Source organism: Microcaecilia unicolor, chromosome 3 (assembly GCF_901765095.1).
Source record: "Microcaecilia unicolor chromosome 3, aMicUni1.1, whole genome shotgun sequence".
Taxonomy (NCBI): Eukaryota; Metazoa; Chordata; class Amphibia; order Gymnophiona; family Siphonopidae; genus Microcaecilia; species Microcaecilia unicolor.
The window spans coordinates 237,804,248-237,830,188 of NC_044033.1; the positions used below are offsets into that span (position 1 = coordinate 237,804,248).

Here is a 25,941-nt window from a genome sequence, read left to right on the forward strand (position 1 = left end):
GGCTGATATATTAAAGGATACTCCTCTCCAGCACTTTAGTATGAATCTCTCTCTCTTTTATTGTTGGGTACCGGTACCGTGCTGTTTTTCTTTTCAAGATGATAGCGGGTATACTGCAGGCAGGAACTGGAACTCCTCCGAAGGACCTACTACTCTAAGCTGTAACCAACTTAATAAGAAAAACCTTAAACCTTTTCTATCCAGTCCACTCATATTAATATGCAGTGGCTCATTATAATTATTCCTTTCCCTATCTAGCTGTTCCCAGGTAAAATAAAATATGATTGAACATCCCTATCTAAACCCTCCCAAACCAATAAATCCCCAAAAATGTATCACAATTTAATATAAGCACTAGGATTATTAAATCCTATGTGTTGATTTTTTTTTTTTTTCTTTCTCTGCAGCAGGTCACCGCTCTTTCAGAGACAGGGGTATTATAATCATGAGACTTTTTTTCCCCTCTTCCTTAAATTGATGAAGCTCACAATTACTGGGGTGATTATTTAGTTAAACCTTGTCACAAGGCAGATAACCCCTCACAGAAGTATTTTGAAACTCACACCAGTTCCTTACAAGTTCACTTCTATTAGTGAGCCAGACTGGTACTGCGCCCAAATATTTTATTTATCAAAGACACTTCTAACATATGAAGTTAAATTAAGATTCAGGCAACAGCTTTCCCATCCAAACCAAAATCACTTGCCTAAAGCCTCCTGACAACACGCGAGTGGCTTTTAAAATTAACTTTTCCCACTGCAGACACACACCAATATTTTTAATTGATTACCCAAACCTTTCAAAACTCAATTTAAATGTATTTCTTGGCTGAATTGCACAGAGACCACTTTTACAGGTCTGCACAGCCTTTAGCTTACCTCCCAACTGCCACACAAGCCGTTTAGAACTTAAGTATGTCATATATGGCACAAGCCCAGCATGAGCCCCTGCACTAACCTAACACTTTGCAATCCCCTATAAACATACACTTTACATTAAATTATGACATTTTCAGCAATATACAGCACTTTACACATATTTGAATACATTTTCCTTACCTCATTTAGCATTTAACTGTGTTTATTTTTAAGTTTTCTTCTGCACGCGCCTGCTGCACTCCCTGGCACAAGCCAGCATCTGGCTCGTGCCATCAGCTGCTTCTCTCCCTCCTCGTGGCTTCCCCTCAGCGCGTGCCACCCAACAGCACGCCCGCCAACACATTTAGAAAATAAAAAACACCGGAGAAGTGCACCGGAGCACTTCCCCCTTCTTACTCTGTTCCACGCTGGGTTCCCCACCCCGAAGCTCACTCTCAGAGGCATCCCAGGTAAAATAATTTAATCCTATATGGGTTACACTAAAATAACACCATTACTGCAAAGCTGCCAATTTACCCAGTAAAGAAGTGATACTTCTTGGAGATGACGTGGGAGGGAAGGTGATGGGGGGAGGAGGGGGGTGACCGGGGGAGGGGAATATGCGTCAGGGGCGGGGCGAGTGTGTGAAAGGGGCGGGACAGGGGGCGTGAATGGGGGCGGGGCAGGGGACGTGAAAGGGGCGGGGTAAGTGTCCTCTTTTTATGAGGACAAAAAATGGTAACCCTATGCCTCTGGTCTCGCCCTCATTTCCTGTTTCCGGAAGGACAGGACCAGAGGCAGAGCTGAGACACATGCAAAGGCAGTCTGAAGCGCCGCTCGCCTTCACTGTGGACGCCGTACCCCGAGGTAAGATTTTTAAAATTACAGCCGGCACTTAGGAAGGCGAGGGGCTGCCGGAGGATGGGTCATGCTTGCACTCGGAGGGCAGAGAGAGAAAGGGAGGGAGGCGTGGGGGCGTAGAAGTCGGAGGAGAGGGGGTGTGGAACTCGGAGGGAGGGAGGGGGCGTCCTGCAACTCGAAGGGGAGGGGGCGTCCTGCAACTCGAAGGGGAGGGGGGCCTGTAACTCAGAGGAGAGGGAGGGAGGGAGGTAGGGGGGCATGGAACTCAGAGGGGAGGGGGCTGGAACTCAGAGGAGAGGGGGGAGGAAAAGAGGGAGGTATGGAACTCGGAGGGAGGACGAGGGTGGAAGGAGGAGGGCGATTCTGTAGTTACCTCCGCTGGCTGGTGCTGGCTTCTCTTCCCATTGGTCCGCCCTCTGATGTCATCGCCAGGACGGACCAATAGAAAGTGTGTTACGAACCCAGGCATCCAGACCGAGGTGCAAATTATTATATAGGATTCCCAATTACTACTATACTATAAGAGACACTTGCCAAGCCTGCTGCAGGTCCTGGTTGTTCAATTACTGACAATTTCAGAAATCCCATGAAACATATCTCAGACAGTAAAGGTTGAAATTAGCCCCTCTGTCTGAAAGCTTCTAGTAACTTTTCAGGAACCTTCTGAGTCTTTCCCTGAAATGTTTGCTGGCACCCAAGAAGCATTAGTAGAGCTACCAAGATGTAACTTCCATGACTTTCAAGTTTGGCATGCCCTCACGTGCTCCAAAGATTCCTAAGTATGTGGTTTTAAGCTTGTTTCAAAGCCTCCTGCTCCCAAGGCTTCAGCTTCTAGTATTCCAGGTTTGGTGTCAGGGGCTCTTATATTGCAGATTCCAGTTCTAGATACTCCAACCCTGGCTGTTTCTGCTTCTGCACCAGAGAGTCCAGCTCCAGTGACTCCAAGTTCCATGGTTCCAAACCTGACCTTAATGGATCTTGCATTCTTGAATTCAGCTTCTGTGATCTCAAGGGTGACTCCAAAGACTCTGTCACTAGGGGGCCATTTTACTAAGGCGCATAGGCACCTACATGCGTACAACGCGCATTAAATTAGAACTACCACCTGGCTACCATGCGCCCCGGGTGGCAATTCTAATTTTGATGTGCATCCAGAACACGCAACAAAAAAATAATTTCTATTTTCTACCATGTGGTGCTAAGCAGGCGGTAATCGGCAGTGTACATTGATGATTACCACCCAGTTAACGTGTGAGACCTTACCGCTAAGTTAATGGGTGAAGGTAAGGTCCAAAATGGATGCACGCTGATTTTTATTTTGCTGCACATCCATTTTCGGACAAAAAAAAGGCCTTTTTTGCAGGTGTGCTGAAAAATGGTCCTGTACACTTTCAATATACGTGCCTACACCAGCGCAGGCAATTTTTCGGCATGCCTTTGTAAAAGGGCACCTAATGTCATGACTTACCGATGTCGCAGCGGGCTCCGTCTCCGGTGAGGTGGTCGGGGCGGCTGTTGCAGTGTCTGGCTCCTACACCTCCTGTTGGTTGGCATCGTGGATGGTCGCATTGCCGTGGTGCTCGGCTCTGCCCCTGTGTTCTCCTCAGCAGCTGCTCCCCATGGTTCCATGCAGCCTTTCTACAGTGCTGGCTCCTCCTTAGTCTCGCTCTTCTGAGGTGGGGGGCATCCCGCTGATGTCAGATGCTCTCACCTCTTAAGGAGGAGCCGTGCTGGGATCTGGTGCCTCAGCTATGACTGCGTAGTGGTTGGTGTGTTCTTTTGAGCTCTTTCTTTGTCTGACTGCTGCCTGTCTGAACCTACGCCTGGAATGAGACACTGTTCTTCTGATTGCCGCCTGCCTGAACCCATGCCTGGAATTGGACACCATTCTTCTGTCTGCTGCTTGCCTGGACCCACACCTGGAACTGGACACTGTTCTTCTGCCTACTGCCTGCCTGAACCCACGCCTTGAATCTGACACTGCCTTCTGTTTGCTGCCTGCCTGAACCCACACCTTAAATGACACTGTCCTACTGTCTGCTGCCTGCTTGGACCCACGCCTGGAATCTGACATGGTTCTTCTGTCTGCCACCTGCCTGAACCCTCCTCTTGCCTCCTGCCTTACCTTGAGCCTGTATCTCATCTCTGCCGTTGTCCCCCATTTAAGTCCTGTTGGCTGCCTGCACCTAGAGGCTCAACTGCTGGGGAACGGTGGTCACCGCAGGTGAAGCACGGGGCTTGTTGACTGCTGCTCCTATCCCTGGACCAGCCAAAGGGCTCACTATACGTGACACATAGATATTCCGAGTACACTCATTATTTGTCAGCTTGACCCCTAGTGGTAGCAATATGATTGAGATTGAATGGGGATTGTTCCTGCCCAGACACTATACCATCTACACACCTGATAAGTGCTGGGCGGATCATCTGCCTTCTTGGTGGGGGAAGTAGAATGATGCTGGGGAAATGGACAGGGGATGATACATTGCCCAATGCAGCCACCTCCTAATTAACAAAATTGCCCTGAAATAAACATTTATAAAAACAAAATAAAAAATAAAATTTACAAACAATACGAGAGACCAAACAAAATGAAATTGTATTACCTGCACACTCCTAATATGGGCTGGAGCCCAGGAGAGGGTCGAGCTGCTGACAGAGATTGTGGTTGGCAGCCATATCAAAGCAGATCCTCCTGAGATATTTGTGAAATCCAGAACCTCAGTCCTAGGCCTATGTTTCCTCTGAGAATGTTGTCTGCTCCTGACCCTCTTCTGTGTGTGTGTGCCTGATGCAGCATGGCCTGCACAACCCAGCTATTGAGATCACTAATTGTAAGTCCTCCATTCTACCACCAGCATTTTCTGTGGCCCTGCATCAGCACCCTGGTGTGTTGTACGATTCCCTCACAGATGTAGTCAACGTCAAGGAACTTGCCCTATATTTAAGTATGGGTGGGCAGGATCTGGGTGTATGGGGCAAGGAAGGTATGGAGGATTGTCCAGACCTTCAAGCTTTTAAGTGTAAAGCCCCATCCCCGATCAATCTGAAAGAACTGAGTAAGTGTTATCTGGATAAGAAAGCAGCAGAATTATTATGGTATGAGTTCGCTGAGTGTTTTGCTATTCCATTTTCAGGTCCATCTTTACAGCACAGATGTAGGAATGCTACTTTTATATATCGTTATCGGTCTATTGAAATGAAAAATTGGCGAAAGAATTTCAATTGGGACATATTGTAGTTCGTTTTTCTGACCCACCCTTTGAGGATTTTGTTTTATCACTCTTGGATATTATGCCTAAGAAGGACCTGGGATGTTTTTGATTAATTCATAACCTATCTTATCCATTTGGGAACAGTGTAAATTCCTTTATAGACCCTGCCTTGTATTCAGTTCAATACACATCCTTTGATAGAGCAGTGGATATGTTATGAGAATTGGGACTTGGGGCAGTAATGACGAAAGCTGACTTCCATGTAACACAGCCAGTTATACCCAAACTGGAAAGGAAGCCTTCCTTTTTTTACATACTGAGAACAAATATCCAAGTTCAGAATCTCCCTGTTAGCCCTGCATTTTATAGGTGGTATTGAGTAAGATCTGCAGTCATTAATGCAACTTAAAATAAAAAACCTAGTGCCTGCAAATATGACTTGTACATTAAACTATGAATGATCCAGGAAATTACAAACCAGTAAGCCTGACATTAGTGCCAGGCAAAATAGTTGAAACTATTATAAAGAATAAAAATACAGAACATGTAAACAAACATGGTATAATGGGACAAAGTCAGCATGGGTTCAAGCCAAGGGAAGTCTTGCCTCACCAATTTGCTTCATTTCTTTGAAGGTGGATAAAGGTGAGCCGGTTGATGTAGTGTATCTAGATTTTCAGAAAGCTTTTAATAAAGTTCCTCATGAGAGACTTCTGAGAAAATTAAAGCGTCATTGGATAGGAGGCAAGGTTCTGGTGTGGATTAGGAATTGGTTATTGGACAGAAAACAGAGGGTAGGATTAAATGGTCATTTCTCTCAATGGAGGAGGGTGAACAGTGGAGTACCGCAGAGACCGGTGCTATTTAACATATTTATAAATGATATTGAAATCAGAATGATGAGTGAGGTGATTACATTTACAAATGACACAAAATTACTACTACTAATACTACTACTCATCATTTCTAAAGCACTACTAGACGAACGCAGCGCTGTACACCTGAACATGAAGAGACAGTCCTTGCTCAACAGAGCTTACAATCTAATTAGGACAGACAGGACAAACAAGAGATAAGGGAATATTCAAGGTTCTTAAAACATATGCGACTGTGAAAAATTGCAGGAAGACCTGGGCATCCTAATGGCAGATGAAATTTAATGTGGACAAATGCAAGGTGATGCACATTGGAAAGAATAATCCAAATCATAGTTACCTGATGCTAGGGTCCACCTTAGTAGTCAGCACTCAAGAAAAAGATCTGGGTGTCGTTGTAGATAACAGGCTGAAATTTTCTAGTGTGGTGGCGGCCAAAAGAATTACTAGGAAAGGGATGATGAATAAGACTGAAAAAACCAACGAAATAATAACAGGTCACACTCTTAGCATGGATAATAATAAGTTGAAATGCTCAGATAGGAAAAAAAAAAAAAAGAAAAACTTCATCATCCAAATAATCAACTGAGAATTGAACATAGCTTAATCAGTATGATCTTGTACAAGATAGGCTCGGTATCTGACAGGTTCTGGACTGGAAGTATTGCACCTTCCATCAGTACACACAAAATTATATGTAGAAATAATCGGAAAATAAAGCATATAAATAATACAGTTTTACAGTGGCGTAGCTAGGGTAGTTGACACCCGGGACCGGTCATTTTTTTAACACCCTCCCCTGAAATCCAGTACTAGGCATACCGAGAATACAAAACACTCAGGACCTATAGAGCAATTCTACCATACCATAAGCAGTAATTTGTATGAGTCACACAAGGAAAAGGAAAGCATCTTAAACACTACAGTGAGCACTAGAACATCAATTCACCTATTGTAAAACGAAAACAGACAGATTAGTACAGATCGTCGATCCTGCACAGTCAATGCCAACCGAAAGCCATGTCTTTTTCACAAATAGATACACCCTAATCCACTATAGAATAAGTAATCATAAACTTTCTATTTAGACAAAAATTAAACTGAACCCCCAAGATGCCAGACTCTGCATACAATACAACACCACAGAAACAGAAAATGTCCTCTAGTACTGTGCAAAATATAAAGACAGCAGATGTAAATTTGAAAAACTAACAAATACCAATCACCACTTTACAAATTAACAAATAGAAATAAAACTAATAATATCATTTTATTGGACTAATACATTTAGCTTTCAGAGGCCAAAACCTCCTTCCTCAGGTCAATTCAGTATAGTACTGTTATAGTGTCCTATCCTGACCTGAGGAAGGGGGTTTTGTTCTCCGAAAGTAAAATGTATTAAAATTAGTCCAATAAAAAGATTACCTTATTTACATGTTCTATTATAAACATTTATTAACACAGCTACAATACTACTTTATCCTAAAGCAAAAAAATAAAAATATATATTTACAGTTCGTTGTCTGTGGTTTCTGCTTTCATCATCTTTTCACTGTCTTCCTTCTATCCAGCATCTATCTTCGCTCTCTCTCTCTGCCATCCAGTGTCTGCCCTCTCTCTCTGCCCCTTCCATCCACTGTCTGCCCTCTCTCCCTTCCATCCACTTCTGCCCCTTCCATGCACCATCTGCCCCAGTCTGCCCTCTTTCTCTCTCCCCTTCCACCCACCATCTGCCCTTTCTCTCTGCCCCTTCAATCCATCTGCCCTCCCTCTCCCATCCGTCCAGGGTCTGCCCTCCCTCACATGCCCCCCTTCCATCCAGGATCTGTCCCCTCTCTCGCTGCCCCCTCTTTTCAGCCCCCAGTTCCAGTCCCCTTCATCCACCACATGCCTTGCATCCCCCCCTTTCAGCCCCAGACCCATTCTCCCACCTGCCCCAGGCATGGACCCATTTTCCCTCCTGCCCCCATGTCAGACCCCAGTTCCAGCTTCAGACCCCTTCTCCCATCTGAGCACTCCCCTCCCCCCTCTGAGCACCCCCACCCTCCCCAATCCCCTTCTCCCCTCTCTGAGCAGCCATCTGAGCTCCCCCACCCTCCCTAATCCTCTTTAAGCACCCCTCTGAGCTCCCCCACCCCTCCCCAATCCCCTTCTCCCCTCTCTGAGCTCCCCACCCTCCCTAATCCCCTTTAAGCACCCCTCTGAGCTCCCCCACCCTCCCTAATCCCCTTTAAGCACCCCTCTGAGCTCCCCAACCCTTCCCCAATCCCTTTCTCCCCTCTCTGAGTTCCCCCACCCTCCCTAAACCCCTTTAAGCACCCCTCCGAGCTCCCCCACCCTTCCCCAATCCCCTTCTCCCCTCTCTGAGCTCCCCCACTCTCCCTAATCCCCTTTAAGCACCCCTCTGAGGTCCCTCACCCCTCCCCAATCCCCTTCTCCCATCCTTGATGCTCTCCCACCCTCCCTAATCCCCTTTAAGCACCCCTCTGAGCGCCCCCACCCCTCCCCAATCCCCTTCTCCCCTCCTTGATGCTCTCCCACCCTCCCTAATCCACTTTAATCACCCCTCTGAGCGCCCCCACCCCACCCCACCCCTCCCCAATCCCCTTCTCCCCTCTGAGTCTCCCCCCTAGATCCGTTCTCCTGCTGCTCCTACCCTGTCCTGCCTTTAACATTTTTTTTTCTCGAAGCGCCGGAGAGTGGCAGGCAGCGCGCCTCGGATCTGCCCTGCTAGTAAAGAAGATCTCGCTGACATCGTCGCCCTTCCCACATTGAGTCCCGCCCCCCTCTGAGGCAACTTCCTATTACCGCGAGGGCGGGTGGGACACAGTGTGGGAAGGGCGACAACGTCAGTGAGATCTTCTTTACTAGCGCAGGGCAGACACGAGGCGCGCTGCCTGCCACTCTCCGGCGCTTCGAAAAAAAAAATGTTAAAGGCGGAGCAGCGGGAGTGGAGCACCCCCATCCGATGACACCCGGGGCGGACCGCCCCCACCGCCCCGCCCTTGCTACGCCACTGCAGTTTTAAAACACCAGGGGCCCCGTTTACTAAGCCACGCCAGATGCGTGTTAGTTTTTTTAGCTCGCTAACTGTATAGATGCCTATAATATTCCTATGGGCGTCTACACAGTTAGTATGTGCTAAAAACGCTAGCGTACCTTAGTAAACAGAGCCCTTAGCTGTTACGTTGGATGATACCCTTAATTTTCAGGCGCAGATCTCATCTGTAGTTAAGCGTTGTTTCTATAAATTGAAATTGATGCATTCCATTTGACATTTATTTTATCAGTTTGTGCTTCAGATATTAGTCCAAGCTTTAGTCATTAATAATTTAGGGCCCCTTTTACAAAGTGGCGGTAAGCCCAACGCGGGCTTACCGCTCGCTAAAAAGGAAGTACCGCCAGCTACCTCAGCAGCCTGGCAGTACTTCCCACCCAGGCGCACCGTCATATCTGGTGTTACAAAAATGTATTTATTTTTGTAGCGCCGGTGTGTACCTGGCGTAATCGGGCAGTGCCGTGTGCTGCCTGGTTACTGCTGGGTAAGGGCTCCCCCAGAAATGGCCTCACGGCTAGTTCTTCACTTGCTGTAAGGCCATTTCTTGAAAAAAAGAAAGACCTACATTTGGTAAAAGGGGCCCGTAGATTACTGTAATTCATTTTATCAAGGTTTCAAAATTTCCAAAAACTGACATCTTGGGCTAATTCAAAATGTGGCAATTAAACTTATCATGGAGTCAAAAAGTATGACCATGTTACTACTACTACTACTTATCATTATGCCTTTACTCAAACAACACCAGCCATCCCTGTCCCACTGCATTACGTATAAAATACTGTCACTTGTTTATAAGATTCTACAGTCTGGCCATCCATTTTTTTGTCATGTTTATCGATTCCATATAGTCCTAGTAGGTTGAGCCAACAGCAATTACTTGCGGTTCCCACATTTAGACTATCTAAACCCTCTTTAGTCTGTTTATCTTTTATTTTAGAGAAACATAGAAACATGACGGCAGTTAAGGGCCAAATGGCCCACCCGGTCGGCCCTTCCTCAGTAACCACTAATTCCTCCTTTTCTTAAGGGATCCCACGTGCCTGTCTCATGCTTTCTTAAATTCTGACACAGTCCTTGTCTCCATGACCTCCACAGGGAGGCCATTCCATGCATCCACTTCCTTTTTGTATGCTAGAGTATTTCCTTAGATTCCTCCTAAACCTATTTCCCCAGATGAGGAGATTCAAAATGGCTGCCGATTAGATCGGACGCTCAGTAGCTCTTGGAGAAGATGCCGAAGAGAAGGGGCCGCGTGTCCTCCTCAGCTGCCCCGCCACGGCAAAATCCTCAATTAATACAATCTACCATGACCGCTCACCTCCTAAGAGCCCAGATGCCGAGGACGTCGAGAGCGGACCCGCTGAGTCTATCGGGTGGAGAGGGAAACACTCCGGAGACTTCTGGGTTGGAGCTTTCGCTCAGCCCCGACGCTAGACCACCTCCCACGCAACCCTCGGGAGTGAGCACGTCAACGCCGGTTTTTGCAGGGACGCCACCGACGAGTGAAGCAGTCCAACGGACCGAGGAGGGAAATCATCAAGCGGAGAATGCAAGCCTAGAAGAACAAGGCGCCTCCGGAGGGCTAGAAATAACATCTAGTTACCAGGATTTGATGGAAGCTGGAAGTGAAAATAGAAAGCAACAATCCACAGAAGTTGCAGAGGTACAATTTCCTTTTATTCAAAGACCCACTGAAATTACAATGGAATCTCTTTGGACATTAATTGTGGACCTTGGGAAATCCTTAAGCCCACAAATGAAACAAGTTTCACAGGACATTGTTAATCTTGACCAAAGGGTTCAAGTAGTTGAAACTAGGGCAGAGACTATGGTTACCCGACAAACAGAAATGGAGAAAGATTTGAAAATTGTACAGGTACACCAAGAGACCATGATAAAAGATTTATGTACTCTAAGGAGGCGAACTGAATTTCTGGAGAATGTAACTAGGAATAATAATATCCGTTTTTTAAATTTTCCTAAAAGTATGGGGGTCTTACCAAGAGAAATGCTTAGGAAATATATTATAGAGATTCTAGGTGTTTCTAAAGAAATGGTTCCTCCATTTACACAAACATATTATTTGCCCCCAAAAAACCAAGTATCTCAAACAAATGTCCTAGATATCTCGAGGATTCTAGAATCCTCAGATACTGAATTGGTAAGCCCTGCTACTTTAATTGCCACTGTAGCCTTATCACCGGATAAAAACTGGTTGATGAGGCTTTTCTTCCAAAACAAAGATAAAACATTTCTTGGTTTGAAGGTCCAACTCTTCCCAGATGTCACTAAGGAAACTCAAAAACGCCGTCAGAGATTTTTACTTATGAGACCTGCTGTACTTCAGATAGGGGCAACATTCTTTTTAAAGTACCCCTGCAAATGCCTAATAAAATATGAATCTAATAAGTATGTATTCTATGACCCTTCTCAGCTATCATCTTTTCTGGTCGCAAAAGGGCAGGGGAATAATTAGATCTTAGTACTAGGTTTAGAAATAAAAAAAAAAGGGTATCTTTTATGAGTAACCGATCTAATGTGATTTTCCTTAAATTGTGTTTCCTTTATTCCTATCGTAAATTTTGAATCTCTGTAATGTGGACTTTAATTAACTTGCTGTAGGTACTTGTGTTAAAATAATTAATTTCCTTTTGTTTGAGAATGAACAGCATAGTTATTTCTTGACAAGTAATTATTCTTGTTTAATGATATATGTAAATGAATAAACATACAAATAAAAAAAAAAAAAATAAACCTATTTCCTTTTAACTTCATCCTATGTCCTCTCATTCAAGAGTTTTCCTTCATTTGAAAAAGGCTCACCGCCTGTACATTAACGCCACTGAGGTATTAATATCTCTATCATATCTCCCTCTCCTGATTTTATTCCAGTGTATACATGTTGAGGCTCATAAGCCTGGCCCTATATGCCTTATCAATGAGACAGCTTATCAATTTTGATTTGATTATCGAACATCTGTTAGTGAAACATCATCCCCCACTGGCAGGACTGTAGATGATGGACTCCTGCTCAGCTTAGATGGAACAGTGGGTGCTAACTGCCCAGTTACTGCTGAGTTAGCGTGGGAGCCCTTACCATCACTTCAATGGGTGGTGGTAAGTAGTCCCCCCGAAATGGCCATGTGGCAAGCGGTTCAATTGTCGCACAGCCATTTCCTTAAGAAAAGGGAAATCTGCCTTTTACCCACTGCGGTAAAAGGGGGCCTCGGCGCGTGTCAAAAACGCCCACCAATGTCAGCGTGGGCCCCCTTTTGCCACAGCTTCATGAAAGGACTCCTTAGTGTATATAAGAGCGACTGGCCAACCTTGGACTGTGAGATAGTCAGCTTCACTGATGAGAATGAAGTGTTCCCAACTGCTTTTGTCCTGAGTGTTCAGGGCCCTCTCTAACTGATTAGAAAGGACTGAGATGTTAAAGAGTTTGGTAATGTATCCCTATGCCTAATAAAGTCTGTATTATTGCTTTTATATTGTGTGTGTTGTATTTTTGGTGCTTCAGCATCATTATTAAGAGACCTGACACAATACCCAATGACCTCTACTTAACTTTGGCAGTATAGATCCTCTGAAGCAGGGATTTGGGCCCCCAGACAATAAGGGTCATGTACCTTTAACCCAACTCTACCTTAAGGAATCACCCCCTCCCCCCACACACCCAATGTGTACTTACACTTAGGTGTACTACTACTGATAATTATGGTGGCAGCACTGTACATGTTTTAAGCAGGTACTTTTTAAGCTTTTGTACCTGGGGCAATGGAGGGTTAAGTGACTTGCCCAAGATCACAAGGAGCTGTAATGGGAACCAATCCCAGGTAGTTAGGATCAAAGTTTGCTGCACTAACCATTAGGCTACTCCTCCACTCAACCACATTTTTCCCCCCTAAGGTAGGGGAAAAGTAGGGCTTCAACCCACAATCTTCTGTTCTTTATGTATAGTAACAAGCAGCTGCTTTAGCCATGTGTACGTCTTGGACAAGTGTGGAAAACCAAATTTCTGCATGTTAAACCATGTTTTATTTGTGGAAAAGCCTTTGAAAATTCTATCTCATCACCTGACTCCTGTTCATTACTGAATTTAAATGTCATATGTAAGCAAAATCCAGAGCTGACTCTACTATTTACATGAAAGGGGCCATTTTGCAAAATGCCATAAGGATATCCACTTACTACAGGATATTGTCAAAATTAAAGTGCAATAGCTGCTGAAGTACCTCATTAACTGTTATCACAGGTTAACATAGCTTCATAATTAGCCCTCAAGTGTTAGTACTGTTCCCCATTGATTTGATGAATGGAGGAAGACCCTGAAAAGCTATTCACATGTATAAGGTATCACTGACAAAATTGTTATTGACCACTATATTTACTTAAGTTTTATGTTCAAATTGTATATAACATCTTATTTTAGCTATAAAAAATATGAGAAATTTAGGATGGCTCGACCAATGATGCAGTTTCTGCCAACAAACAAACATTCACTTTGGACTTGCCCACCAAATGATAACAATAATAAATAAATAAATTAATCCATCATTTGCACAAATTTTAATCATTCCAGGATTTAGATAGGAATTTTCTACTGTTCCTTTCAGGCCTCAGCAGAATAATGTAGCTCTTAGGGAGAAAGATACAGAACAGAAGTCCAGCACTGGAAGCCAGGATAGCAAATATCTCCACTGTCACCATGTATTTGCCCTTGGTGCTCAGATATGTTGGGATGAAGGAGACCCAGACGCTGCAGAACACCAGCATACTGAAGATGATGAATTTGGCTTCATTGAAACTGTCAGGTAGATTTCTTGCTAGGAATGCTATGATGAAGCTGATACCAGACAAAAATCCTAGATATCCCAGAACACAGTAAAATCCAACTATTGACCCTTCATTACATTCAATTAGAATTGTTCCAGTTTCTGATTTCATATTAAGATATGGGAAGGGGGAGCAGTACACAGCCAGATGAGACAGAGAAGAGCCTGAAGAAGGGAACAGGAAAGGACTATACAGTTTGAGAACCTGGAACCCATCCATTTATGGAACTTGTTCCCAGGTTTGATGGCATGGAAGGCCAAGACCACAGTGATAGTTTTTGCCAATACAGAGGAGAGTGAAATGGAAAAAGTGATCCCAAAGACAATCTGTCGAAGAATACAAGTCACCTTTTCAGGACGGCCAATAAATATCAAAGAACAGAGGAAGCAGAGCATGAGTGAGATGAGGAGAATGTAACTGAGATTTCGGTTGTTGGCTTTCACTATGGGAGTGTCTTGGTAGTAAATGAAGATACCCAGAATAACAGCAGTGATGAGAAAGAAGAAAAGTATGATGAAAGCCAAAGTTATTCCCAAAGGCTCTTCATAGGAAAGGAAGGTTATTACTTTTGGGATACAGGCATCTCTCTTCTGATTAGGCCATTGGTCCTCTGGGCATGTTATACAGGTATCCATATCTGAGAATGAAAAATATTGTCTTATCTCACAAATAGCATCTGTTGCAGGATATACATGAATCTCTATGTTTTTTTATAGAACAGGCTTCTACTTGTCATCTTCTAGGCATCTAATTATGGGTGCCCTTTTATAAAATTACCCCCTAAGGACCAAACCTTTTTCAACCACACCTCATTATTGTATAGTATTCTTGTGGTTGCATGGCATTATTAGAAAAGATACTGAGAAGGGTGACTAAATGCTTAAGAGGATAGATGGAATCTCATAAGAGGAAAGACTAAAGAGGTTAGGGCTCTTCAGCTTGGAGAAGTAACTGCAGAGGGGAGATATGACAGAGGTCAGTAAAACCATGAGTGGAGAGGAACAGGTAACCATGAAATGGTTGTTTACGCTCTCAAAAACCATAAAGACTAGGGGACATGCCATAAAATTACTAAGTAGTACCTTTAAATTGAATAGAAAAATCTATATATATAAAAGGCACCTCCAACGTTCCAATGAAGCCTCAAGCTGGATGATTAGGCGCCCGAGATATCCAGTTTGGCCTGCAGTCACTGTAGCTCCGCCCTCACATCAAAACGCAATGATGTCGAGGGCGGGGCGGCGAAGGCACAACGCACGAGTTCCACAGAGTGACAGCAGCGGGGAGAGCAATGCGAACTTTCATCACAAACTCACAACCAAGTGAGTGAGGGAGGGAGGGACGGAGGGAAAGGGGGGGGGGGGTCTGGAAGTCGGAAGGGAGGGACGGAGGGGGGAACGGAACTCGGGAGGGAAGATGGTGGGGGAATTACCTTGCTAGCACCCGTTTCATTTTTTTCCGAAATGGGCATTTCTTACTAGTATATATATATTTTTCACTTAATGTATGTTCTGAAACGTTTTGCTGGAGGATGTCACAAAAGTGTTTAGATGGGTTATAAAAAGGTTTAGACAAATTGCTGGAGGAAAAGTCCATAAACCATTATTAAGATAGACCTGGGGAAAGCCATTGCCTATTCCTGGAAATAATGGGCATGGAGTTTATCTACATTTTGAGATTCTGCTGTACACAGGTTTGATGGACCTTTTGTCTAACTCAGTATGACAACACATGTTCTTATGTTTGCAGATTTGGACAAAAATCCTTGATTACTCAAATAACAGAGCATTTGGTGTTCTAAAATTCTGACTAATATCAATAGGAGTCAAGAGTAAAAATACCACTTAACAGTGGGAAGTTAATGGGAACGTTATCTGCACACCACTTCTGAATATTGCAGTGCGAAGGAAACTCCAGGCTTTACCCGGACTACACCACTGGACCACCCTGGCAGTAACAGGATAGGGCCACAGTGTTCTTCCTGGATTTTGAGTGGAAATATTCAGTTACGGGCTGCTGAAAATACTGATATAATTCAGTCAGCACTACTTAATCTTATAGGAACCCTTTCTGCGAGTTAATTAGTACTGAATATTGCTGAATATTGAACCTATAGTTTATATAATACATATCTATTTGAGTGCTAAATTAATCTGGATATTGGTGATCAATACCTTGATTTTTTTTATAGCCATGGCTGCCAGTATTTTTTAAATAGCAAGAAGAAGCACCAGGAGCCTTCAAAATTGGGACACAATTTCTTTATTCATTTAACTTGAACATGAATTCATCCCTTAGTGACCTGACACGGGCCGTGTCCTGTGTCAGGGGTCAAATAGGTTGTGACATCTAAGAAACAATGGAACTTGCTGCTTTGAGGATGACAAATTGGATGAATTGTCCCTTTAAATGCCAATAAAATAAGAGGGATCGCCTTTGCTCTATTTCAACTGAGTTATCAAGTATATTTTATTGGCATTTAACAGGACAATTCATCCAACTTGTCATCCTCAAAAAAGTAAGTTCCGTTGCTTCTTAGATGTCACAACCTATTTGACTCCTGACTCAGGCGCTGTGCACCGAAACACGGCCCATGTCAGGTCACTAAGGAAAGAACTGATGTTCAAGTTACATGAGTAATAAAATTGAGGTCCCGATTTTGAAGGATCCTGGTGCCTTTTCTTTCTATTTGGACTTTATTCTATACTTTGAACCAGGGGCGTATCTGGAATCCGGCGGTAGGGGGGGCCAGAGCCAGAGAGGGGGGGCACATTTTTGCCTCCCCCCCCCCCCCCCGCCGCCGCCGCCTCTCTCCACCCCCTCCCCGCCGTCAACCCTCCCCCGCTGCTTACTTTTGCTGGCGGGGTCCGACCCGCAATCTTCATATTTCGGCTTCCTCCGTGGCCATGTGCTTCCAGGAAGTAACGCTGCAGCGCTGATTCGTTGAATCTAGTTCGGCGTCTGACGTGCTGGGACGTCAGACGCCGAACTAGATTCAACGAATCAGCGCTGCAGCGTTACTTCCTGGAAGCACATGGCCACGGAGGAAGCCGAAATATGAAGATTGCGGGTCGGACCCCGCCAGCAAAAGTAAGCAGCGGGGGAGGGTTGACGGCGGGGAGGGGGGCCAGGGCGAAATCTGCGGGGGCCCAGGCCCCTGTGGCCCCACGCAGATACGCCCCTGCTTTGAACCCTCTCTGTGATGTTCCTTCGTCAGTATTTTAAAACAATGCTGATTGCAAAGGCTGGATATCTGCTCAATAATGAATAACAATGCCCAACTGAATGCCTCATTCTAATGCTATCACTCACCAGTTTGGTTGGAGACCTCGCCTTCTGAACAGGGAATACAGTCATAACAGCAAATTGACGTTCCTTTCCTGGTTAATTTCCATAATCCAGGATTGCAACTTGGGCTGCATCCAGAATGCAGAGGAGCCTGAGGATTGAAAAAATAATCTGAGAAAGTAGAGATAAATACTGGATTATGATTTTTCAGATGAAGTTTGACTTTTCTTTTTAAATGTGAGTTGGTTCCATCCTTTTAAGATGTTTTTGTCTCATAACCAAGTTACTCAGTAGAAAACAAGAGTAGTCTAGGAGCACTATTTTGATGGGAAATATAGTTAAGATCAGGGCTTTTTTTGAGGGGGTACTTGGGGGTACTGAGTACCAGCACCTTTTCCATTGTCTGCTAAAATTGACCCATGGTCCCCAAGTTTTAATGAAAGAGCTCAAGCTCTACACATCAATTCTGCCTTGTCATAGATTCTGTGTCTAGTTGCAGGGACCCCAGCCTTGGCTGACCTCTAGAATCCGCTACCTATGTTCCTGTGCCCGCTCTGCCAAATGCCTTTGGCTGAAATCCCGTGCCCATGCTGACTTCATACATTTCAAATTCTTGCTGACCTCCTTCCAGTCTGCTCTTTTACTTGCCAAACAGGACTATTAATTCCAGTTGACAAATTCTCTTGGCTTAAACCCTCAACGTCTCTTTGCCACACTGAACTCTCTCCTCGAAGTACCTTCACCTCCAACTCCCCCTTCACTTTCCCCCCAGACTGGCTGAGTACTTTCATGATAAGGTTCACAAGATTAAACTTGAATTCTCAGCCAGGACACCTCCACCTCTCCTTCCTTTAGTCCATTCTCTCAGCCCTCAAACCCCTGCCTCCTTTTCTTCCTTTTCTGAAATCACTGAAGAGGAAACTACACATCTTCTTTCCTCCTCGAAACTAACTACCTGTTCCTCTGATCCTATTCCCACCCATCTACTTAACAGTATCTCTCCTACTGTCATACCTTTTATCTGTTATATCCTCAATCTTTCACTTTCCACTGCGACTGTTCCTGATGCCTTCAAACATGCCGTAGTCACACCACTCCTTAAAAAAACCTTCATTGGACCCTACCTGTCCTTCCAACTATCGCCCCATCTCCCTCCTCCCTTTCCTATCCAAGATATTTGAGCGTGCTGTTCACTGCCATTGCCTTGACTTACTTTCATCTCAAGCTATTCTTGATCCACTTCAATCTGGCTTTCGCCCCCTTCATGCAACTGAAACAGCGCTTGCTAAAGTCTCCAATGATCTGTTCTTGGCCAGATCCAAAGGTGTCTATTCTATCCTCATCCTTCTCGATTTATCTGCTGCTTTTGACACTTTTGATCATAGTCTACTCCTTGATACGCTGTCCTCACTTGGATTTCAGGGCTCTGTTCTTTCCTGGTTTTCTTCTTATCTCTCCCAGCGTACCTTTATTGTATACTCTAGTGGATTCTCCTCTACTTCTATCCCACTGTCAGTTGGTGTACCTCAGGGATCTGTCCTGGGACCTCTTCTTTTCTCCATCTATACTTCTTTCCTTGGTACTCTGATCTCATCCCATGGTTTTCAGTATCATCTTTACGCTGATGACTCCCAGATCTACCTCTCCACACCAGAAATCTCAGCCAAAATCCAGAACAAAGTATCAGCCTGCCTGTCTGACATTGCTGCCTGGATGTCTCAGCGCCATCTGAAACTAAACATGACCAAGACTGAGCTTCTTATCTTTCCCTCTAAACCAACCTCTCCACCTCCCCCATTCTCTATTTCTGTGGATAACACGCTCATCCTTGCTGTCTCATCAGCTTGTAACCTTGGGGTCATCTTCGACTCCTCCCTCTCCTTTTCTGCACATATTCAGCAGACTGCTAAAACCTGTCGTTTCTTTCTCTATAATATCACCAAAATTCACCCTTTCCTTTCTGATCCAGTGGCGTAGGAAGGGGGGGCGGTGGGGCGGTCCGCCCCGGGTGCATGCGCTGGGGGTGTCGGATCCGCTGGTTCCCTGCTCCCTCTGCCCCAGAACATGTTACTACCTGTTCCGGGGCAGAGAGAGCAAGGAACCAGAGGAGCTGACGCAGCTCCCAGCGACGTGCACTCTGGGGCGGATCGTCCCTCTCGCCCACCCCTCGCTTCCTAATTTAAGTAAGAATGCGCTCCGGGGGGGAGTGTGCGCACCAGAGGGGGGAGGGTGCGCGCCGAGGGGGGACACCGCACTGCACTCGGGGGGGTGCACAGCTGCGACCCGCCCTGGGTGTCAGCCGCCCTCGCTACGGCACTGTTCTGAGCACACTACCAGAACCCTCATCCACACTCTTATCACCTCTCGCTTAGACTATTGCAACTTGTCTAAGCGAGATTGTTTCACAGGTCTCCCACTTAGCCATCTCTCTCCTCTTCAATCTGTTCAAAATTCTGCTGCACGACTAATATTCCGCCATGCTCATATTAGCCCTCTCCTCAAGTCACTTCACTGGCTTCCTATCCATTTCCGCACACAGTTCAAACTCCTTTTATTGACTTATAAGTGCATTCACTCTGCAGCTCCTCAGTATCTCTCCACTCTCATCTCTCCCTACGTTCCTCCCTGGGAACTCTCTCTTATCTGCACCCTTCTCTTCCTCCACCGCTAACTCCATATGCCTGGAATAGACTTCCTGAGCCGGTACGTCAAGCTCCATCTCTGGCCGTCTTCAAATCTAAGCTAAAAGCCCACCTTTTTTATGCTGCTTTTAACTCCTAGCCCTTATTCACTTGTTCAGAACCCTTGTTTTATCATCCTCACTTTAATATCCCCTTATCTCTTGTTTGTCCTGTTTGTCTGTCCTAATTAGATTGTAAGCTCTGTCAAGCAGGGACTGTCTCTTCATGTTCAAGTGTACAGCGCTGCGTACGTCTAGTAGCACTATAGAAATTATGAGGAGTAGTAGTAGTAGTGATTTGTAAGAAAGACTTTTGCAGTTTGGATAATGGAGTGTGAGGTATTCTCTAGATGTTTTTACTGTATTATGTGAAGAAAAATCAATTAGTTGTTGCATGTAGTAGGATGATAAACCACATATGATTTGGTAAACAGTCATGCATATTTTAAAGGTGATCCTGGTGTTTATGGGAAGCCAGTGAAATTTTAACAAGAGAGGGGAAGCCTTCACAAAGCGAGGAGCACTGCATACAAGAGGGTCAGTTGCATTTTGTGCTCTTGTAATTTTGTAAGGACTGAGATTTTAATACCCACATATGGCATTACAATAATCAAATGTGGAGTACCAGAGATTGGGTGATAGTACGAAGTGTGGAGCTTGAGAAGAAAGTATGCAACCTTTTTAACATCCATTATGTATGGAAGACATTCGAGAGACCACCTTTGAGACCTGAGCTTTGAATGATAAATGCTAGTCAATGATGATGCCCAGGATTTTCATCAATTGATCTAAAGCATATGATGTTTGGTCAATAATGAAGGTTTTTAATGAAATGGGTTAATAGGAGTTGATAAGTATTTAAACAAATTTAAATCAATTTATTTAAATCAGTTTAAATTTGAATTTGAAACTTAATGTCCAAGATTCCGTCAGATCTAAACTGTATAATTGTAGATCTGTATAATATATATAATTTCTAGTAATTCCTTTTTGAAAGGGATATAAATGGTGGCATCGTCAGCATAGATGAATTAATTAAATCTGTTTGCCTCCAGTAAGTAACCCAGTGGTGCCATCATGATATTAAATAATATGGGTGATAAAGGATAGCCTAGAGTCCGAGGGTGAGGAGATATGACCTGATTGTTTTACTTGGTAAGATCTTGATATTAGGAAACTGTGGAACCACTTTAAGACAGTTCCACTAATGATGAAACATTCACGTACCACATTATTTATTTGTGTTGCCATGGTTAGGTGAGAGTCTATCCAAACACCCAACAATTTTATCTCTGTTTTTAGGGTTATTGTGGATCCTGCTAGTGTGGGTTGCAGGTTGGGTAGATTGAGTGATTCATTCCCTATCCATATTATATCTGTCTTATCTGGGTTTATCTTCAAGTCCAGGGTGATTGGTATAATCATTGACACCCCCCCCCCCCCCATCCAAATAACATGTGATATTCAAAAAGTGATGCTTAATTAATTATTTAAATTATATCACATGTTATTTGGATGGAGGGTTTTGTCAATGATTACACTGCTCACTGAAGGGTTTTGAGTAAGGCTTCTTAAAATTTAACAAGAGGATTGTTGACCCGGTGACTTATGAGACTTTTCCTCCCATTTTTCTTCCACATGTTTATTTATTTATTTGTACGGTGAACCATTGGTCCACTATTAGTTGATATTGTTTTGACACAGTTTGACTCTAATAAGAGCCTTTAGATTGTTTAAGTATTAAGTATTTGTAGTATACTTATACCTTAATTCTGCCCTTTTTCCAGACACCAGAGGTTTCAGGGCACAAATTTTTTTTAACCTTCACTTTACACTTTTGTCAGTAGTAAGGTTACAGATGTTCAAGCACCAGCTTTAAGTCCCTCTCCTCATTATGAAATGTGGGAGGTTAGATTATCAATACTTTATTTTATAACACCTTCTTTTATTCACCTTATAAAATGTTCTTTTGATTTCTGGCTTGGCTCTCTTGATACATTTGCAAGATTACCAAACTTGCATATCGTTTTGTTTCATATATTTGTTTAATGATTTCTCATGGTTGCCTTTTTTCTATGACAAGGGAAAGGTTCGGACAAGTGGTATGTTTTTAATTATAATTCTAAAACTTTGGAATAAAACGTGATTTTAACTTCAATAAGCCTGTATGACAATGACTATGCTCCGGCATAATTATGCATTTTCTGGACAAAATTTAATTTATCATGTTTACAAATATGAGCCATTTCAGTTTTTTGTTAAGTACTTCCTGTTGTTTCTGTCAGGCCTCAGCAGAATAATGTAGCATTTTGGGATAAAGATACAGCCCAGCAGTCCAGCATTGGAAGCCAGAATAGCAAATATCACCACTGCCACCATGTACTTGCCCCTGGTGCTCAGATACGTTGGAATGAAAGAGATCCAGACACTGCAGAACACCAGCATGCTGAAGGTGATGTACTTGGCCTCATTGAAACTATCAGGCAGATTTCTTGCTAGGAAAGCTACAATGAAGCTGAGACCAGCCAGAAATCCCAGGTATCCCAGAACACAGTAAAATGCAACAATTGACCCTTCATTACATTCGATTAATATTGTTCCAGTTTCTGACTGTATATTAAGATATGGGAATGGGGGTGCAGTACACAACCAGACAAGACAGAAAAGGATTTGGAGAAAAGAACACGAAAGGACTATAGAGTATGAAACCCTGGAACCCATCCAATTCCGGAGTTTACTTCCAGGTTTAGTGGCCTGGAAAGCTATGACCACAGTGATGGTTTTAGCCAGAACAGTAGAAAGAGAAATGGAGAAAGTGATCCCAAATGCAGTTTGTCGTAAAATGCAGGTCACTTCCTCAGGACGGCCAATGAATATCAAAGAGCAGGGGAAGCAAAACATGAGAGAGATGAGAAGAATGTAGCTGAGTTCTCTGTTGTTGGCTCTCACTATTGGAGTGTTTCGGTAAATAATGAAGATTCCCAGAACGACAACAGTGACGAGAAAGAAGAAAATGCCAATGAGAGTCAAAGCTATTCCCAAAGATTCTTCAAAAGATAAGAAGTTTTTCAGTTTTTGGACACAGGCATCGCTCCTTTGATTTGGCCATTTGTCTTCTGGGCACTTTGTACAGATATCCATATCTGAGAAAGAAGAATATTGTTTCAGTATCTCATAAATAGCATCAAGTTCAAAGAATTAACACATTTATTTTACATTTATGGATGCTTATTCACTTAATTCAGGTGACAGCGCATGTAGTTAAGTATGTATTTATATATGGAACTTTTACATGTCTATTTTCCGATTACAAATCTAAAAAAGTTACCTATCTAGCTTATAATCAAAAGAGAAAAACGCCTATATTTCGACCCAAATCGGGAGATGGGCGTTTTTCTCGCAAAGGCGCCCAAATCGGTATAATCAAAAGCCAATTTTGGGCGTTTCCAACTGCACTTCGTCGCAGAAATGAATAAAGTTGACGGGGGCGTGTCAGAGGCAGGACTGGGGCGTGGTTATCAGCCGAGGAAAGATGGGTGTCTTTAGCTGATAATCGGAAAAAAAAGCATTTTACCGCGATTTTGGGTCACTTTTTTTGGACCCTTTTTTTCACGAACAAGTCCCAAAAAAGTGACCCAACTGCCCAGATGACCACTGGAGGGAATCGAGGATGACCTCCCTGGACTCCCCCAGTGGTCACTAACCCACCAAAAAAAACCCACTTTAAAAACTTTTTTCCAGCCTCTATGCCAGCCTCAAATGCCGTACCCACCTCCATCACAGCAGAATATGTTCGATCCTGTCACAGCCTTTCCCTGGATCAGATGTGGCCCTAGGGAGCACTACAGGATCACATCAGCATTGCATTGTGGTGGGTGTAGGGTATTGGGCTCCGTGATTTCATTAGCTTGTGTTACAGTCTCACGATGTTGGTAGTTGGTAGGCTCTTCTCCCATGGTGCTTTTCCCGCTGCCTACTGGGTCAGAGTGTGCCCTGTTGTGTTTTCGGTAGTCCATGAGGTAGTGGCCATTTTGTAAGCCAGTTTTAGATCCCTTCCATGTGTTAGCCACGTTAGAGAACTTAGTTCTTACCTTGAATGTGGCTGAAAGAGGGCATTGTACAGCATTCTGCCAGCTCTGACCTACTGCTAATCTCACTACCAGGGAGACTCGTTGCCAGTGGTGGGGCACAACCTCTGATCTGCAGTTAACTGTGAGTAAGCGTGCTTATTCCAATAAAGGACGTTTTCGGATAGATTAGTCTTCAGGTGTAAACTGGTGTGCCAATGTTATACAGCAGTAACAAGTCCTAGAGGCCTGCTTGTATGCAGGTCCCTGGAGCACTTTTAGTGCAGGCCCATCCCCCCCTACCTGTAATACTTGTGCTGGTAAATGGGAGGCCTCCAAAACCCACTGTACCCACATGTAGGTGCCCCCTTCACCCCTAAGAGCTATGGTAGAGTTGTACATTTGTGGGTAGTGGGTTTTGGGGGAGGGGGGTTGGGAGCTCAGCAACCGTGGTAAGGGAGCTATGCATGTGGGAGCTTTTTCTGAAGTCCACCGCACTGACCTAGGGTGCCCAGTTGGTGTCCTGGCATATCAGGGGGGCGAGTGTACTACCAATCCTGGCCCCTCCCATGACCAAATGGCTCGGATTAGGACGTTTTTGAGCTGGGCGTTTTTAGTTTACATTATCGCAAAAAAAAACAAATGCCCAGCTCAAAAATGTCCATTTTCTCGAAAATACGGTTCGGCCCGCCCCTTCACGGACCCGTTCTCGGAGATAAACGCCCATGGAGATAGGCGTTTCCGTTCGATTATGCCCCTCCACATATACCAGCCCAGATGTTCAGGTAACAAGTGCTGTGTGTGATTCTAATCAATAAAGAACAACTTGGGATAAGGAGCTTATTAGTGTTTAAGACCAAATGAGGAGGATGCAGACTTCTGCTGATATATACTTGGAGGAAAGGGACGAGGTGAATATACTGTCCTATGGGTTATTGAATGATACATGTCACCAGATCTAATGGAAGAGGGGGAAGGGTGGAAATTTTACTCAAGGAGGTTTTATTTGCATTTCCAATTTAGTTGTGTAAGGAAGCTAGGGTAGAAAAAGCAAAAGTTTAGGAAAACTTAAAAATATTGGTGGTCTCTCAGACTCCACATGGTAGTATATCTGTGCTAGGAAAATTGAGTGATTTATTTATTTATTTTGGAATGTGTGTCTCAGTACTCAAAATCCGAGGTTCTCAACCTAGTCCTCAAGACACACCAAGCCATTCTGGTTTTCAAGATATCCACAGTGAATAGGCATGAGAGAGATTTGCATAAAGGACAGGCAGTACATGGAAATTTATCTCATACATATTCATTGTGAGTATCCTAAACCCTGAGTAGCTGTCTTTATCCGAGAATTGGGTTGAGAACCCATGTTCTAAACTAGGCATGTGCATTCATTTGAAATGATATAAGAAATGTAAAGGGCATTTCCCTAGTTTTGTATTGTTTTTTAACCTGAATCTCTGAATCTCTCTCCCCCCCCAAATGTCAGATTTTTTTTTTCAATGTTAATAGCTATCAGGCCCAAGCCAGCTTTGAAACTGTGAGCCTGGGGTTAGAAGGCAGCTACCTTCCAGAAGGAGCTATTCTGCCTATTAAGAGTCTAGCTTTAGCAAGCCCACTTCTACCTGTACCTTGTATTTTTGGTAATCTTTGTCTTGTCAAGCTTTTTGCTTTTAGTATTCTTTGTTTGCCCTTATTTGTTGGATGCACTTCTTGGAGGACTTACCTTGAGCAGCTCTAATTCTTGTCTTGTTCTAGTCTAGTATTCAAGCCTCAGGAGTCCCTGCTAGGGACTCTTTGACAAATGAGCCATCTAAAATAAAGGTACTGAAAGACTGACCCAGTCATCTACATAAAAAAGTTAATAGAAAACTCAACTAAATTTTGAGTGCCTGCAGCAGCAGAGCTATTAAGTTACCAAGGGCCAGATGCATCAACCAAACGTAAAAAAATCTAAAATGTAAAAGTCCTTAACGAATTTGAAAAAACGAAGAATGCACCAAAAAAAAACAAGTCGCACATGTTCGGTGCGGTACTGTAAAGTACAATGCATTAAACTGGTGTAATCCCCATCAGTAATCGGCCCCTAAAGCATGCACAGAGCAGCCAAGCATTATGATGGCTGCTCTGCGCATGCCACAAATGTCAAAACAACAACAAAAAAAAACCCAAAACACAAACACGTGTGTTTCGGGAGGGGGCAAAGG

General features: G+C 43.9%; 2 protein-coding genes across 2 annotated transcripts in view; both read right to left on the reverse strand.

The window, feature by feature from the left end:
• LOC115464469 (vomeronasal type-2 receptor 26-like) overlaps positions 1–3,272 on the reverse strand; it is a 68,986-nt gene extending 65,714 nt beyond the window's left edge. The window contains exon 1 of the mRNA XM_030194846.1: positions 3,187–3,272. Within this exon, the coding sequence (XP_030050706.1) occupies positions 3,187–3,272 (86 nt within the window). The remainder of the gene's footprint in view (positions 1–3,186) is intronic.
• An 18,645-nt stretch (positions 3,273–21,917) lies between these two features.
• Positions 21,918–25,941, reverse strand: part of LOC115464988 (vomeronasal type-2 receptor 26-like) — a 37,939-nt gene continuing 33,915 nt past the window's right edge. The window contains exon 4 of the mRNA XM_030195383.1: positions 21,918–22,813. Within this exon, the coding sequence (XP_030051243.1) occupies positions 21,918–22,813 (896 nt within the window). The remainder of the gene's footprint in view (positions 22,814–25,941) is intronic.